Genomic DNA, 15,656 nt, shown 5'->3' with positions numbered 1-15,656 from the left:
CTTCTTCTATTTTTTTTAATTTTTTTTAAAAAAACTAATGTGACAAATGAAATGCCAACAAAATCATTTTTTGAATTATGTTTCCAAGCAATACAAATATTAAAACGAATTGAAATTAAAACATGAGTTTATGGTCCTGTAATGTGTATACTATGTACATCAAGTGATATTAATTTTGGAAACCCTTTGAAACGGACTACTACCATCCCATTTGGACAATGCACTATGTCGCTAGTATATCATATTTTAGGTAAAAAAAAATGATTATTATCGTGTATGCTAAGATATACAATTGACTTGATCAAATAAAACATTTGAAAACTTATTCAGAGAATCAGAATACCAACTTTAAAGTATATGATATTATTACTCTCGAAATGATTATATGCTCCCATGATACATAATTTCTTTAATAAACATTGATTCTTCCCACTCCAAGCTCTTCTGGTTAAAAAATTATTGAACTAAATATAAAAGAAAAATAAATAAAATTCTGAATCCATTTATTTATTCTTCAACAAAAATTCAAAAATCTTAAAAACATCCTATTCACAACTCCCATCTTCTCCTTGCTACATTTCTTACACAAGGGGATAGCCAAACAGCACTCCTTCCCTACATACTCACATTCACTCACAAATATAATAACACCATTCTCACCTATTTTTAGGATGTGAAGAATCAATCTCCGCAGCCCACACTATCTTCCTTTTTCCATTTTCTCTTTCACATAACATTACTAAATATATTTTCTTTCGGAATTCCATCAAAGACTGAATTTTGGTGAACAAAGCAAACGAAAAAGAGAAGAAAAGAGAGGGCCTTTAGCCCTCTGCTTCTCTGTCTATGCATCCTATCAGATCTTGAATCGAACAAACTTTTCTTCTGGGTATTTGTTGTTTGGAACTATAAGTTTTTATATTTCGATGCATTGATCTTTCTTGGTCGTTCATAGTCAAAAGTTTGAATCTTGAATGAATTTGCAGGGGTTCTGGATTATGTGTGCTGTTGGTTATCGATCCGTTTGAGATTAGATGATCTCCTTCTGAATCAAAATCTATTCATTTGCAGCCGGGGATTACCGGGTTTCTGTTGTAATTTGTATTCTTGATTTTTGTTCTTTATTCAATCTACATTTTCTGGTTTTGTATTTATTGGACTTTATTGCTTTGATTACCGATTCTATATTGAGCTAGTTATATGAGATACGGTAGCTGGATTGTAATATGAAAGTGGATGGTGTCTAAATTTACTACACTTACTCGTAGATCCATTACTAGCTCTTAACCTTGTACCCAGTGCTACGGTTTTGACAGTGTGATTCCTTTCGGTGATATTGATGATATATATTTAAATGTTTTATGTTGCTTAGGTTCAATTTAACGAGTTGTGGATTGAATGATTGGAATATTGGATACAGGTGTGTAGAAAATGGAAATGGATTCCGGAAAATTGTTCATTGGTGGGATCTCTTGGGAAACCACTGAAGAGCGCCTGATTGATTATTTCCAAACTTTTGGTGAGGTGGTGCAAGCTGTGATAATGAAAGATCGGGTTACAGGTCGTTCCCGTGGTTTTGGCTTTATTGTGTTTGCCAGTGCTTCTGTTGCTGAAAGAGTTCTAAAGGGAAGGCATATCGTAGACGGCAGAGCTGTAAGTGATGCATCTTCATTTGGCAAAGCATTCATGAATTGAATATTGTGCTGCATTTTAAGGTATTAGATTCAATGAACTCGATCAATGTTCATTAGGCAAGCATATAACTTGTATAGGTTCATAAGGTTGACGAAAATTACGTGTGCCAGTCTGTATCAACAGTGGGAATGTTTGTGAAGTAGCATTTTCATATCAGTAGATTGGCGAATATTTCAAATTCGTTAGATGATTTATGAAATTCATCTACAATTTTATTGCCTCTGGGTAAAGATGGATTCTTGTTATCGAACACTTGGTGGTGCTTGACTCTTCAGAACGCGTATAATTAAAAGGCTAGGAATCAAGAAGTTGGATAGATACAAGTTCTTTCTACTTTACCTAGTTAGTTTCCCTTAATCCTGAACAGGAATAGAACACGCGTACAATGAATTTGATCACAAGGAACTTTGTATGTGCTGTGATATAAAGGGAACTTTGTCTATTCTGTGATATAGTTGAAGTTTTGAGGGCATGAATCTTGGTGAAGTTGGTTGTTTGAGAACGAAGCTATAATAGACTATGTCTTCAATGGTTGCTTTATTTTCTTTGCTTTCTCTTTGAAATTCTCAGTTCTTTTGGGCATTTGGCAAATAGTACTGACACTGTTGCTGGTAAGGATTTCGTGATATGGTTCATTAAGCATGATTTGAAATGTCGCAAGAATTGATGACAGAAATTGATCCGTGTTAACACTGCTTCTAGATAATTCCATCAAATTTTTTATTGTGTCATGTGATATTTGAGGAGGAGTATTATTTGCATTTTATTTGTGTATATGCACTCTAATCATGAAGTGAATCATTCTTATTTTCTTCATAGAAGAGGAGTGTGAATAATGCCAAATGAAGTACAAATAAAATTAGTACACTTTGGCACCATTAAGTTTACATTCTTGTTTTCATTCATCAGGTAGAAGCTAAAAGGGCCGTACCTAGGGATGATCATCAAAATTTTACAAGAAACAATGGTGGTGCTGTTCAGGGTTCACCTAGTCCTGCCCGTACTAGAAAGATTTTTGTTGGAGGTCTCGCTTCAACCATCACAGAAAGTGAGTTCAAAAGGTACTTTGATCAATTTGGAACAACAACAGATGCCGTGGTGATGTATGATCACAACACCGGTAGACCTCGAGGATTTGGTTTTGTTACTTATGATTCAGAGGAAGCAGTTGATAAAGTTTTGGCCAACACCTTTCATGAGCTCAATGGAAAAATGGTCGAGGTTAAACGGGCAGTTCCCAAAGAGTTGTCTCCTGGGCCAACACGTAGTCAACCAAGTGGCTATAATTATGGCCTCAACAGGCTGAGCAGTTTGCTTAATGCTCATACACAAGGCTACAATTCAAGCTCTGCTGGAGGCTATGGCATGAGAATGGAAGGTCGATTTAGTCCTGCAACAGTGGGACGAAATGGTTATCCTCCAAATAGTCCATCTAAATATGACATTGGACTGAATTTAGACTTGGGGTTTGGTTCGAACTATGGGGCAATTGGAGATTCTGTTAATGGCTATGGACGTGGAGTGCTCTCTCGTTATACTGGAAACTCAGACAGGTTCAGTAACTCCATCAGTGGAAACATTGGAAGTTTTGGGGATATGTGGGATTTCTCTCATGTTTCAACACAAGTTGAAGGAACTGGTTCTTTAATAAGTGGAAGTGTCGGTTATGGAAATGGAGAGAGAAATTTTGTTGGCAGAGAGGCCAACATTAGAAACAATGGGGGTTCTACGGGCTCAACACTGTCATATTTTGTGACCGATAATCTTCGTGAGGCAGGGTTGGAGAACACATACGAGGGGGATTCATTTTTTGGAGACCGTAGTGGACATTTGTTACCCTTAGAACTGGCGGGTTCAGGTTCATTTAATTATGGGTTCGAGAATACAGCTCCAAATGTTACACCTAAGAATTCAATTGGTTATGTCGGGGATTATATTGGTGCTAATCGTGCAACCAGATCAAACAGAGGTGGTTGTTCCTTTTTTCTTTATTTCCTATCTCTTCTACGCCGGTGCACTTTTCTTGCTCACTCCATTATATTGACCACTATATTTGGAACACTACTCTATATTGATTGGAATCAAAACTTTATGTTCTATATGAACTGGAAAAATAACAGCTTTATATTTCTCAACCCACAGACCGTAGCCAAAATGTTGGTTTTGTGGCTTACAGATGGTTTTATTATTCTTAAACAGGAATTGCAGCCTAGAGAAAGCGTCGAATGGATCTCTTTTTTGGTGTAAGATATATACGAGATAATCAAAGTGGAGGAACAAGAGTTGCACCTATTCCTGGGTGACATACAGACAGGTACAGTGACACTGTTTTTCTAGATGAGAATTCATCATCAGCTTTCTGTGATAGATTTTGTGCTGAGATCCGGAACTTGAACTCTCCATATAGGTTTTATTTGTTGTGAGTTTCATTCGAAATGTAAAATCGAATTCTGGAATACACTCTACAGGTTTAGCTAAGTTTGTAGTCTATGGCAGGTTTCTTGTCTATTATTTCTACGTACTGAAAAACAAAATGGTTTGATTTTCTTAAATAGTTGAGTGAGGAGTATTTCGGTTTCTTGATTGTTGCAACTTTATGTTGTGCATGTATGACTTCAGTATCTGTTTTTAGCTTTATTACTTTGCTTTTGACACCCAAATCATATAGGTAGTGTTTGGAAGAGCTTCTAGAAAGCACTTCTCAGATTTTCGTTAACAAAATTTCACAAGGTTTTAAATTTTTGTTAATGAAAAAGTTGAGAAGTGCTTCTAAGAAGCTCTCCTAAACACTATCATAGTAGCTGAGTGGCGCATAACAGAGATGGAACTACTAACTTTTTGGATCCTAACAAATATATGAAAATGTAGACTAATCTCTGCTACACAAATGGAAGTCCATCCAACAATGATATCATTTGAAGTTTATTATACTATGTATTATTATTGAGTAAGGCGTTGATTTAAGATTTAATAAGTTGTTTCATTTTATATTTGAAATTCATCGATCTAAACACGACCTTATGTGATTTGAACTCTCCCGATCCTCTTAACACGTGGGGCCCACGTGAATTCACTTGGGTCCGGAGATCTAAGGGCTTCCACCGCCCGGACGTGCTGCAATAATGTGGCATAGATAGGCATCATTGTGTGTCCATTAACTTTCCTTGTCTCTACATCAACATCGCCATCGTTGGTCACACTTGGAAAGCGAAAGATTCCAGTCCAGTTCAATAAGCTCAAAAATTTTATTGAGTAATTATGTATTAATTTTTTTTATATGGAAGAAATATGTCCATATAAAATAAAGTTTTAAACGCTAAAATTTGCTGCAAATATTTTTTGAATTTTCGAGCCCAAGTAATTCGATATTTTCATGAGCTCCAGCTTGAAGTTAATAATCGATTGAGTTCGAATTGAGCTGGAACTTACCAAGTTTAAATCGAGTCGGTTCGTGCACACCTCTAATCACTATTTTTTAGCAAATTATTATTGTTTAATAATATTTTTGCTTGAATTTCTTGAAATAAATTTTATGGAAAAAGAAGCAAAAGAATGCCTATCGTTTCTTTCTTTGTATCCTCGCACGATATTTTGAGGAAGGTGGGAGAGCGTGCGTATAATATATATGACAAATTAGTTTCATATCTCGATCTTGATGTTGACCGGGTTGAATGGAGTCCAAGAGTCAATTATATATTGCGTTACAATCTCGTTTGTTTCTCAATATTGAAAGTTTTATGTGTTTTGATTTACTTAATTCAATTTAACATAATATTAGATGTGATTTTTAAATTATAATATAAACAATAAGTTCATTATCAATTAAACATATTCATTTCAAACAAAATATAAATAAATATTGTGTTTAAAAAACAGTTACTTAATTTTGCAAACAATTAAACATCACTTAAATCAACTTTTTAAAACATTGGTTTATTCTAATTACCAGCCAGCCTGGTAAGCTTGTAATTTTTTTTTTTTAGTACAATTACAATGTGAAATCAGAGTACAACGATGAACGATATAAGGAAATTGTCCGCACAACCGACGAGACTTGAGCATGGACTCGAGACTTGCTTATCTCGAGCAAAGAAATTATAAATAAACTACTAAATCTACCTGAATAAATTAGGAAATGTAATTTAAATTAAATGATTTGATTGATATAAGATAAATAATTAATGATTTGATTGATGTAAAATAAATAATTAATAAATGGATAAATAATATGACGAGAAAAACACGGGATTTGATAAGATTAGTTATACACAGATTAATAATATAAGCTAAAAAGTAAATTTTATGTCGTAACATCTAATTTACTTAAGTTAGTAAAAAAAAATCGATTAATTGATGTAATCATCTACCGTTGTGGCACATCCTTTTTCAAATAATCTTTTGAAATTGTTGGTCAGGTCGATCAAAAGGATTCCGCTCTTTTTGACATGTGTTGATTACGTGCATACTTGGAGTTTTGTGTAAAAAAAATTTCAAATTCGTTATTATTGGATCTTGATTCTCGACTTGTAAATTTTGTATTATGTTCTTACTCCTAAATTTTAGGATTATCGTGAAGAGAATTACATATACGATAAGATTATCATATCGTTTCACGAATCAAATTTATAAGATATATTTTTGATTATGGTATATAAACAATAATTATTTTTATGTTAAAAATAAAAATATAATTTTCTGCACTAACATGTCTAACAAAGATACACATATTTCACAGAAGATCTACTTGTATGTATAATAAACTTTGACATACTATGCTTATATATAACTTAAATTTTAATAGAAAATGCGATAAATATTGTTTATATATATATAAATAAATATATATATACCTCAGACAATAAAGTAAATTAAATGAATTGTCAAATGGATAAGTATATATATTATCCTGATTGGAGACGTTTGACGTCATCATAGCCGATTCGTTATCAAAGAATGAGCTAATTACGTTAATCTTCAATGTTAAAAATTTAAAAATTATAAAATCCCTTAAAAAATATTAATAGCCTAATGTATCCTTCAGTTTTTTAAAATGTAGCACATTTCACCCCTATGCTATACAATCTTGAGCATATTTATATTTTCATAGGAATTTTTATGCTAATTTTTTTAAAATATAGGATCTGCTATTAATTTTACACATGATATTTTATGCATGTTAAACTTTTTAATAAGGATGTCTAAAAAAATCCAAAAGCACAGCAGAAGTATTTTCAAACTTCAATTCTTTAATTTTTTTTAATCTGCCACCATTTATTTATAATTCCAAGAAGATAAAACAATCAGTCGATTGGGAAAAAAGCAGCACGAGTTCGAAACAGCAACAAAACTTGCTCATTTGAGGTATGCTTGATTTGCTCACTGTGATTTTAGCAATGATTTCCACTTTTTTCCGGTCAAAACTGCATGCTTTGATGTAGTTTCTCTTTTGCTTTTTTATTGTTTTTTTAATTGTTACTGTAATTTTATGTGTTTTTTTTTTTCATGTGGAATTCATGTAATGTAACAAATCTCGATTGTAATCTTATGGAGTGAATACTGTACTTGAGGTGGGTTTGGATCGGAATTTGAGAAAGCCGTGATCAAAATTTATAATGATTTTGTTGCAGTAGCTCCTTGTTTAGTTTGGATGTGTTGTCTGTGGAAATGGAGAGGGTGCTGGATTTTTCTTTTTTTTTTCTTTTGTTTTAATCTTATCATATGATCCGTTGTGTGTAACTGAATCACTACTGCTCAGGCTGGGATTGGAATGGAGGGGGGAGTTGTTAAACCAGATAAAACAGAGTTCACAGAATGCTGGCGAACAACCTGGAAAACACCTTACATTATGAGGCTTGCGTTATCGGCAGGCATCGGAGGGCTATTGTTTGGTTACGACACGGGTATATAGAACATTTCAATCAAATCATTGTGTTACTTCTGTGAATTAGTTCCCCAATTCGATTCGTTGGAATAAAGATTTTGTCCTAGTGTCGATTATATGTGAAATGATGAGAATAGTGGTGCTTATTAGGTGTTATTTCTGGTGCGCTTCTCTACATTCGGGATGACTATAAATCTGTGGATAGACAGACATGGTTGCAGGTAAATAACCAGTGGTTTTGCTATATTGAGTTCAAATACGCTCCATATATGGGATCCGTGACCTCTATGTTTTTGTATAGGAAACAATAGTGAGCATGGCTGTGGCAGGAGCTATCATTGGTGCTGCTTTTGGTGGTTTGATCAGCGACAAGTATGGTCGAAAGAAATCTATTCTTTTGGCTGATATCCTTTTTTTCATTGGTGCAATTGTCATGGCTGCAGCTGTGGCTCCTTGGATGATAATCCTTGGACGAATCTTTGTAGGCCTAGGCGTTGGTATGGCTTCCATGACAGCGCCGCTTTATATCTCAGAAGCATCTCCTGCTAGAATCAGAGGAGCACTAGTTAGCACAAATGGTTTGTTGATTACAGGGGGACAATTCTTGGCATATCTTATCAACTTAGCGTTTACTAAGGTAATTTTATGACTTTTCCAGCTTAAAGCTTTGGATGATTAATTTCCCTCAAGTGTAATTGGTTTTTGGCGTGGTAAAAGGCCCCTGGAACATGGCGTTGGATGCTTGGAGTAGCAGGCCTTCCAGCTGCTGTTCAGTTCGTGCTAATGCTGTCACTTCCCGAATCTCCAAGATGGTTATATAGGCAGGTAACAATCTCTTAAGATATTTGTACCAAAACCCGCATTGCTGCTTTGATTTTGTGTTTTTTTTAACGTCTGTTTGGAAAACCCTGTTTGAAAATGGGCCAAAATTTCATCTTTAATCTCGTAGGACAAGGTAAAAGAAGCCAGAGCCATTCTAGAGAAAATTTACCCTGAAAATGAAGTTGAAGAAGAAATAAAAGCTCTACACTCCTCCGTTGAGGCTGAGAAAGCCGATGAAGGCTCTATAGGGAAGGACTTTTTCTCAAAACTAAAGAATATATGGGGAAACATCGTTGTTCGTCGAGGCCTTTATGCGGGCATCACCGTCCAAGTTGCGCAACAATTTGTCGGAATAAACACTGTCATGTACTATAGTCCTACAATCGTTCAGCTCGCTGGATTTGCTTCTAACAAGACAGCCTTGGCACTGTCTCTCATTACTTCTGGACTAAATGCCGTTGGCTCTGTTGTTAGCATGTTTTTTGTTGACAGATATGGGAGGCGAAGGCTGATGATTATATCTATGTTCGGTATCATCATCTGCCTTGTTGCATTATCTATCCTGTTTTATGAAGCCTCTGACCATGCCCCACCGATTGGCAGCCTTGAATCCCTCCATTTTGGTAGGAACTCAACATGCTCGAAATTTTTGGAAGCCTCGAATCCATCATCCTGGAATTGCATGTCGTGTCTGAAATCATCCTCGGATTGTGCTTTTTGCTCGAATGGGGTCAACAAAGTAAGATTTTCTTGAATATCATTTCCTACCGAGTGCTGCTTTATGTGGTAAACTTGCATCCTTCTGATTTCTGTTCTGAATCTTTCTTGGTAGTATATTCCCGGGGCCTGTTTAGCTGTTACGGATGAAATAAAAGGTCTCTGTCGAGGAGAAAATCGAACCTGGTACACCAAAGGTTGTCCGAGCAAGTTTGGGTTTTTCGCGGTCCTGCTTCTTGGATTGTACATCATATCTTACTCCCCAGGAATGGGGACTGCACCGTGGATTGTGAATTCTGAGATATATCCATTGCGGTACAGAGGCATAGGGGGAGGAATCGCCGCAGTTTCCAACTGGGTTTCGAATCTCATAGTGAGTGAAACATTTTTAACACTTACAGAAGCAATCGGTTCTTCGGGCACGTTTCTCTTGTTTGCTGGATTTTCCACTATTGGACTTGTGGCAATATATATGCTTGTACCAGAAACAAAGGGATTGCAGTTTGAGGAGGTGGAAAAGATGCTGGAGAAAGGCTTCAGACCAAGACTATTTTGCAAGAAAAAGGGCATTGACACTAAATAAAGCCATTTCCATCTTATTATTGCATTGCAAGGGTGTTGGCTTTGTTAAATAATCCTGGGCTTATCACAGAGGGCAGTTTATGCCCATTGTGGAGCTTGAAATATTATGCCCCTGGAAGAAAACACTTTCAAATTATTTCTATTCAAAAAATTATTCAAGTGAAAAACAATTTGTCTCCAGACGTTTTTTTCATTAAAAACTGATGACATCATAATTAGTACTTTACACCTTCAAACAGGTTATGAATGTTTTGAAGATTTACATTGAAAATATCTTAATCTGGTTTGAGAATCACCCTCGTTAGTTCTCACTATGTAACGAAGGGTTGATCTAATATTAGCATTATCAACATTAATTTTATCCGTGTGTTCCAATATGATCTTTTAGATACATGATTGAAAGATGATATTCTCGTTAACAAAAAATGTAGTACCAAATAATTGCAATCAGGATTTACGGTAAACCAAACCTTAAGTAAATGAATTTTTTTTATTGTTCCTATAATATCTATAAATATTACTAGGATTAATCATTTTTAAAAGATATCAACCTTTAAGGAATTATGATAGTGTCCTATCAATATATTTAAAGGTTGATATTTATCGACACATGTGAGATTCATATATTTTTTAATAAATCACACATGTAACAATAAATGTTCACTTTTCCGATTCACCTGTGGATAATACCATAAGACTAGACCTCCATAAACGTAGTGAGGAGTGACCATTTTAGAGTAATTAATTTTGATACTTTTAAAATGCATGACATGCACTCACTTCTTAAATAAAACAAAATATTATGAGATATATAATGTTACATTACTCAAATTTATTTATTTTAATTTAAATTAATTACATTATTCATTAATTTTTTAATTTTACAATAATGATTTAAACCAAAACCACCACATTGTTTATTACACAACAAAATCAGTTTTATATGTCACGTTCCGGGCTCGGGTCCACGCCTCCACAATGAATACATGGTAGAAGTTGAAAAGGATGAATCAAAATAGGAAAGGTTGAGTCAATAAAAACTACTATTGAAACCATGAATTCACAAGTAAATCTGGAAATAGATACCAATTAGGATTTATTATTACAACATTGACAATGCCATGAGTTGTAAATACAAGGAATGGAGCAAAAAATTATTCACGTTCTTTGAGCTCAATTGCAGAAATTTCTTTGACGACTTGTGCTTTATCGGCTTCAAATTGTTCATCCTCTGCATAATCAGGAGCGAACACCGAGTTAAAACGTTCACTACATATATAAATCAAGCATTTGCATTTTCATTCATCACTCAGTACCTTTCTCCGTCTTAAAATCAGCAAAAAGGCGTAGAAGTTTGCTTCTGTTAGTCACTAGGATGCCAACAATATCTGGGGGCTTGTTCTGATTAGCAACGAATAACTGCACGTCCGTGTAACAGTCATGCAAAATGAATGGCTAGTTCGAATTAGCTCAAGGAGTATACACAAATCATACCTTAAAGACATGAAACGCTTCTATCTGAATGCTCTTACTCGACTCCTGACAGAAGAAAGAATCCTCAGGATCAGAACATGATAAGTGAATAAATGTAAGGCATTCTCTGCTGAGACGATCACAAATGTCACAAGGGTCAGATAGGATTCCAATTCTTTCAGTAACTTTTGAGAGAAATTGTTGCATGTTCTAATCTAGCATCAAAGAATTTATCTTATTGAATTTTTTGATGCTATTTTAAATAAAGTATGTCGTTCAGTTTCATCCTTCATTTTTTTGCTTTAAAAGTTTATCATCCATTTCTTTTGATTCCTATTTTTACAAACACAACGCCAGGTTTTGTTTCCAAAACCAAAAGAGGCAATCCTACTCTGAGAAGATTCATGAGGATCCTTAAGTTGTCCCGCGAGCTAACATATCGGATCATCACAGTTGAATTTGAACGATCCAACAGGATATCACCCAACAGCTGAAAAAATACATCATATGGATCAGAATTCACAAAGCAAGTAAAGAAATTAACTGTGGAAAAAAGATGCCCAGTAGGTACGATATCCAGCAGTTACTCAGTTGAATCGCTTTGTTAATTTTATTTTTCATTTGTTCTTGTTTGCTTCAAGGCGTTTATGGAGGAGGGTTCTTCAGGGTAAAATTATAACATAGAAACCAAATGAAAAGATTGAAAAAGCATTACCTTGATAGCCTGCCTTCTAGTGATATAGTTGGTAGATTCAAGCAGCTTTGAGTTATATTCTGCAAAGAACTACAGTGAAAGCAACCAGATGATTAAAAAAGTGGAGCTAATCAAAAGTTGAAGAAAACATTATTTGTTTCCAGTGTCAGAGTGTAATTGATCGGATTTTTACATAAAAATCGAGCACCAATCTTTATAAAAGCGGAACGGTCTGAAATTCTTATGAGAAAAGTAAGCTCTATAAACTAAACCACAGCCTCAAAAATCAAATCACAACATGCAAAGAACATAGCATTTTCTATAGTACATACAAAAGGAGCTTGGTCTAGAGGCACATAGGGCAGGCGTCAGGTTCGACACCCCTTGTGTACGAAAATCCTCCCTCCAAAACACTCAAACATGGGCAGTCAATCAAAGCCAAGATCACTTACCCATTCATAATTTTTGGAAAGAAATTCAGACACAGTCGACTTATGCCTAGTTAATAGTTCCTGTAACAAGATATACGAGTTAACACATGTTAATTGTACCTCAATACCAGAATAACAGTTCACTGTGAACGAAAGAAAGAGAAATGCTCGATCTTTCATTCCACATCTCATGTTTGCACGGCAGTACAATTCAAACAAAAAAAAACACGCACTCGTTCACACACACACAGTCACACACACACACAATTACAGGCCAAAATCTGAAAACTGCTCATCATATCTTGAAAGCTCAAGGCATCATGTTTTTGCATAGTGTTTCTGAGGTTAGTTAGCAAAATAACCTGTGTCAAACATTTTTGTAAAAAATAACCCTCCCACGTGTATTTGAATGATTTCAAATACACTGTAGGAGGGTTATTTGTCATTAATGAAATTTGACCAAGGTCATTCACCCAAATCTCCCGTCTGTCAAACATAGAGAGAATAAGGAACTGAGCATGAGCGAAACACTTTATATATCCATTTGTTCATATGATCCAAGCAATAAGGTACATCCGAAAATTAATAATGTCTTTCACAATGAAAGGGACCCTCATCAAATGTTGTGCCACTTTACGTTAATTACAGAGAGGATTCCACACCCACAAATATAGCTGCGAGATCTTTGAAAAACCAGATAAGCTAATCGTCAGTTGAGAAGTACCACAAAGAATTCTTCGTCTTAGGTCATGTGGAGAAAGATTTGCAACATTTCACGAAAAGTATGAGACAAAATAAAAACTAGAAATAAACATGATGCAGACAATGCAATTGTAAACTACCAACCTAATATCCCCCCTTTTTACTTTAGACCATTGGGTAATGTAGCATGCAGAACATCAACCAACAAATGTAAGCACAAAAGAGTTGATGAACTGAATTAACCTTGAAAGTGGCAGCAGCATCAGAAGAAATGTCAAAATTTGGAAGTTGTATAAAATCAAAAAAATTCTTCATTCGTTCTGATTCCAAAACATACCTGCAAAAGAAAGCTCATCCTTGAACACATATATCAAATTTCTACAAATGCAGGTCACTAAAAGTCCACAACTAAATTCCACAATCTACTGGGTACATACAAAATAAGCACAATGGCCTTCAATTATTTAATATCAGAAAAAGTGACATAAATTTTCTTCTTTTTTTAAAAAAAAAAAGAAAATGACCACAGTTTTCCGAAAAAAACTGGATGTTTGTAAAGTAGTCTATCCATTTAGTTATCACATAAGCAATAAGCTAGAGCTGAAGTACATAGCTTGAGACATCCGTGGTGCAACGAAGGAAAGTACGATAAAGTAAGCAAGCTACATTCCATATCCTATGACATTTCACAGAATAATAATATTAAAATTTTATTTTATCTGTGACTCGCTGGAAAAATACTTGACATAAACAGTATAGAAAAGATATCATGTCTTGTTAAGATAATATAAATACACGAAAGAGTAGCCCATCACATTCTGATAACTGCATCCCAGCATAAACTAGATTGGACGTGAATGGACCAAATCCAATATAATAAAAGAGAAGCTACTGCACGATATTTTACCTTTCAAAACCATTTAACAAAAGCAGATACTTAGAAAAGCATGCAAAACAAAGCAATTCACTTACTTTGCAACACTTTGGTGGCGGATGCACTCCCTCAACATTGCACCATAGTGTAATGCCATATCAGTATTTTCATAACTAATAGGAACACAGAAAAGCAAAGTTAACCATTGTGACAGTATAAATTTTGAAAACAGAAGATGAATGAAACCCCACCCTTTCAGCACATGCTCTGATAGAAATGAATACTATACAAACTAGATGTTTCCAATTGAGTAAGATCCAGAGCATGAAAAATGCAAGTGAAACCTTTCTCAGAGATGAAAATATTTACACCCAACAAAAATAAGTAAGATAGAAAACCACAGAATTTAATTTGGTTTGAGACACTCTTATTCACCAAGTTGCAAAATTCAACTTAGATAAATTTCATTTACCAAACTAAAGCCTAGTGTGAAGTCTTCCAATGCTAACTTACCCTGTAATTAACACATCCATCAAATCTAAGTTCTTTTCCAAGTAATCACAAGCAATCAACCTCGACTGAACCTGCTGCCTCTGCAGATTCGCAACAACCTGTGTTGCATCTTTGCGGGTCTGCAAAAGTCATGAGAACAGAGATCTTTATAGTCGTCTGGCTAAGTAAAAAAGTATTGTCAAAGTGCAGAGCCACAAACAATGCTCAATATTTTGGTACTTTACGTAGATAAAGCCAACCAATCAGATTTGTTTTAAAAAGAAAAAAAAAGTTCACCAATCAGATGAATAGAGCTAATGCAAGATGGACTAAGAATCAACCTGTTTATTACTCATCGCATTCAAATTAAACCATTTAGAAATTACCTCCAAGTTCAGTTCGGGAAGACATGTGATTAGAAGGCGTAGAGTATTCTCCCTGAAAAACTCCTGCGTCAATTGTGCACAAGCTTCAGCTACAGGCTCAGTTTCACTATCACCGTAAAGAATCACCTTCAAATCTCGCATAAGTTTGCTTAACTCCATCATCTGGACAAAGTAAAACATGTCAAAAACAAAACAAAAAAAATGAGACCACATTGTCAATAAAAATACCATAGCAGAAAATTAGAATGGACCCAAGAATTTGGTTCAGAGCACTATGATTTGGCTATTAGGGGCCAAAGTTTAATCATTATCAAACGCAAAAATAAAATTAGATCGATTTCATAAGCGTTACTGCTGGCACCCCAGGTGTACCTGATCATCCTGGGAAATCAATTCAAAGATGGAGGATAAAGCAATGACAAATCACTGAAGTAACAGTATCCATCAAAATTTATAATCAAGATGCTTTAACAGCACCAAAAAAAAAAAGTAGACAACTAAAAAAAACCAAATGCAAATCAAACAAAACAAAACATGGACATATACCTTTTCGTCGCGTTTGCTCTCCTTAGTGTCGACACCACCACGATGGACAAACACGAGTAGATCGCGTGTCTGGCGCACGAGGTCGGCCGGGGTCTTGGACTTCGACTTATTGACAGCCTTCACCTTGGCATTATCAGCGCCACCCCCATCGTTAACGTCCGGAAGCGAAGGCCTACGAACGACCGCCGGAGGTACCGAGGCCCGCTGCGCTGCCGGCCTCGGCGCCTCCGGACGGCCTCCGCTTGACAAACACCCTCCTATTTTTTCCGAATTTTATATCCCCGAACGTGACTTTCGACGATCACCGGCTGCAAAAAGGTTGTTTTTCCGATCTTTCAGAAGGGTTTTCAATTCAGCACGG

At 35.3% G+C, this 15,656-nt stretch overlaps 3 protein-coding genes across 8 annotated transcripts; 2 read left to right on the top strand and 1 right to left on the bottom strand.

Moving 5' to 3' along the window:
* Positions 1–567: 567 nt before the first annotated feature.
* Positions 568–4,275, top strand: LOC140886977 (heterogeneous nuclear ribonucleoprotein 1-like). Of its 5 annotated transcripts, none has more exons than XM_073293958.1 (5): positions 568–889; positions 987–1,085; positions 1,421–1,653; positions 2,605–3,664; positions 3,895–4,275. In XM_073293958.1, the coding sequence occupies exons 3-5, from the start codon at positions 1,432–1,434 to the stop codon at positions 3,906–3,908; spliced, it is 1,296 nt and encodes a 431-aa protein (XP_073150059.1). In that variant the 5' UTR covers positions 568–889; positions 987–1,085; positions 1,421–1,431; the 3' UTR covers positions 3,909–4,275. The 5 variants fall into 5 exon arrangements, with proteins under 5 accessions (XP_073150059.1, XP_073150066.1, XP_073150052.1 ...); XM_073293965.1 differs by having other exon boundaries at positions 987–1,091; XM_073293951.1 differs by having other exon boundaries at positions 987–1,094.
* Positions 4,276–6,924: 2,649 nt separating this feature from the next.
* On the top strand, positions 6,925–9,920 carry LOC140887447 (inositol transporter 4-like). Its single transcript, XM_073294698.1, has 7 exons — positions 6,925–7,056; positions 7,451–7,595; positions 7,727–7,797; positions 7,878–8,213; positions 8,294–8,401; positions 8,526–9,137; positions 9,231–9,920. Exons 2-7 carry the CDS (start codon positions 7,463–7,465, stop codon positions 9,696–9,698), a joined length of 1,728 nt encoding a protein of 575 aa, XP_073150799.1. The 5' UTR covers positions 6,925–7,056; positions 7,451–7,462; the 3' UTR covers positions 9,699–9,920.
* A 790-nt stretch (positions 9,921–10,710) lies between these two features.
* LOC140878179 (putative MO25-like protein At5g47540) lies at positions 10,711–15,430 on the bottom strand. 2 transcript variants are annotated; one of them, XM_073281794.1, is made up of 11 exons: positions 15,296–15,430; positions 14,750–14,911; positions 14,385–14,503; positions 13,970–14,044; positions 13,241–13,334; positions 12,317–12,376; positions 11,886–11,954; positions 11,562–11,660; positions 11,192–11,236; positions 11,014–11,116; positions 10,711–10,928 (listed from the first exon to the last, which is right to left on the bottom strand). In XM_073281794.1, the coding sequence occupies exons 2-11, from the start codon at positions 14,909–14,911 to the stop codon at positions 10,852–10,854; spliced, it is 903 nt and encodes a 300-aa protein (XP_073137895.1). In that variant the 5' UTR covers positions 15,296–15,430; the 3' UTR covers positions 10,711–10,851. The 2 variants fall into 2 exon arrangements, with proteins under 2 accessions (XP_073137895.1, XP_073137900.1); XM_073281799.1 differs by lacking the exon at positions 15,296–15,430 and adding an exon at positions 15,122–15,257.
* Positions 15,431–15,656: the final 226 nt, after the last annotated feature.

Source organism: Henckelia pumila, chromosome 1 (assembly GCF_033568475.1).
Source record: "Henckelia pumila isolate YLH828 chromosome 1, ASM3356847v2, whole genome shotgun sequence".
Classification (NCBI taxonomy): Eukaryota; Viridiplantae; Streptophyta; class Magnoliopsida; order Lamiales; family Gesneriaceae; genus Henckelia; species Henckelia pumila.
Note: the sequence above shows the minus strand (reverse complement) of the source record. Positions and strands in the feature narration are given on the sequence as shown.

Excerpts from the sequence above, each read along its gene's own strand:
- LOC140886977 (XM_073293982.1), top strand. The coding sequence starts at position 1,432 with ATGGAAATGGATTCCGGAAAATTGTTCATTGGTGGGATCTCTTGGGAA. Across the intron at positions 1,654-2,604 it reads ATATCGTAGACGGCAGAGCT|GTAGAAGCTAAAAGGGCCGT; the intron begins GTAAGTGATGCA and ends TTCATTCATCAG.
- LOC140887447 (XM_073294698.1), top strand. The coding sequence starts at position 7,463 with ATGGAGGGGGGAGTTGTTAAACCAGATAAAACAGAGTTCACAGAATGC. Across the intron at positions 7,596-7,726 it reads ATTGTTTGGTTACGACACGG|GTGTTATTTCTGGTGCGCTT; the intron begins GTATATAGAACA and ends GGTGCTTATTAG. Across the intron at positions 8,402-8,525 it reads CAAGATGGTTATATAGGCAG|GACAAGGTAAAAGAAGCCAG; the intron begins GTAACAATCTCT and ends TTAATCTCGTAG.
- LOC140878179 (XM_073281794.1), bottom strand. The coding sequence starts at position 14,911 with ATGATGGAGTTAAGCAAACTTATGCGAGATTTGAAGGTGATTCTTTAC. Across the intron at positions 14,045-14,384 it reads ATGGATGTGTTAATTACAGG|TTATGAAAATACTGATATGG; the intron begins GTAAGTTAGCAT and ends TGTTCCTATTAG. Across the intron at positions 10,929-11,013 it reads TGATTTTAAGACGGAGAAAG|AGGATGAACAATTTGAAGCC; the intron begins GTACTGAGTGAT and ends CTGATTATGCAG.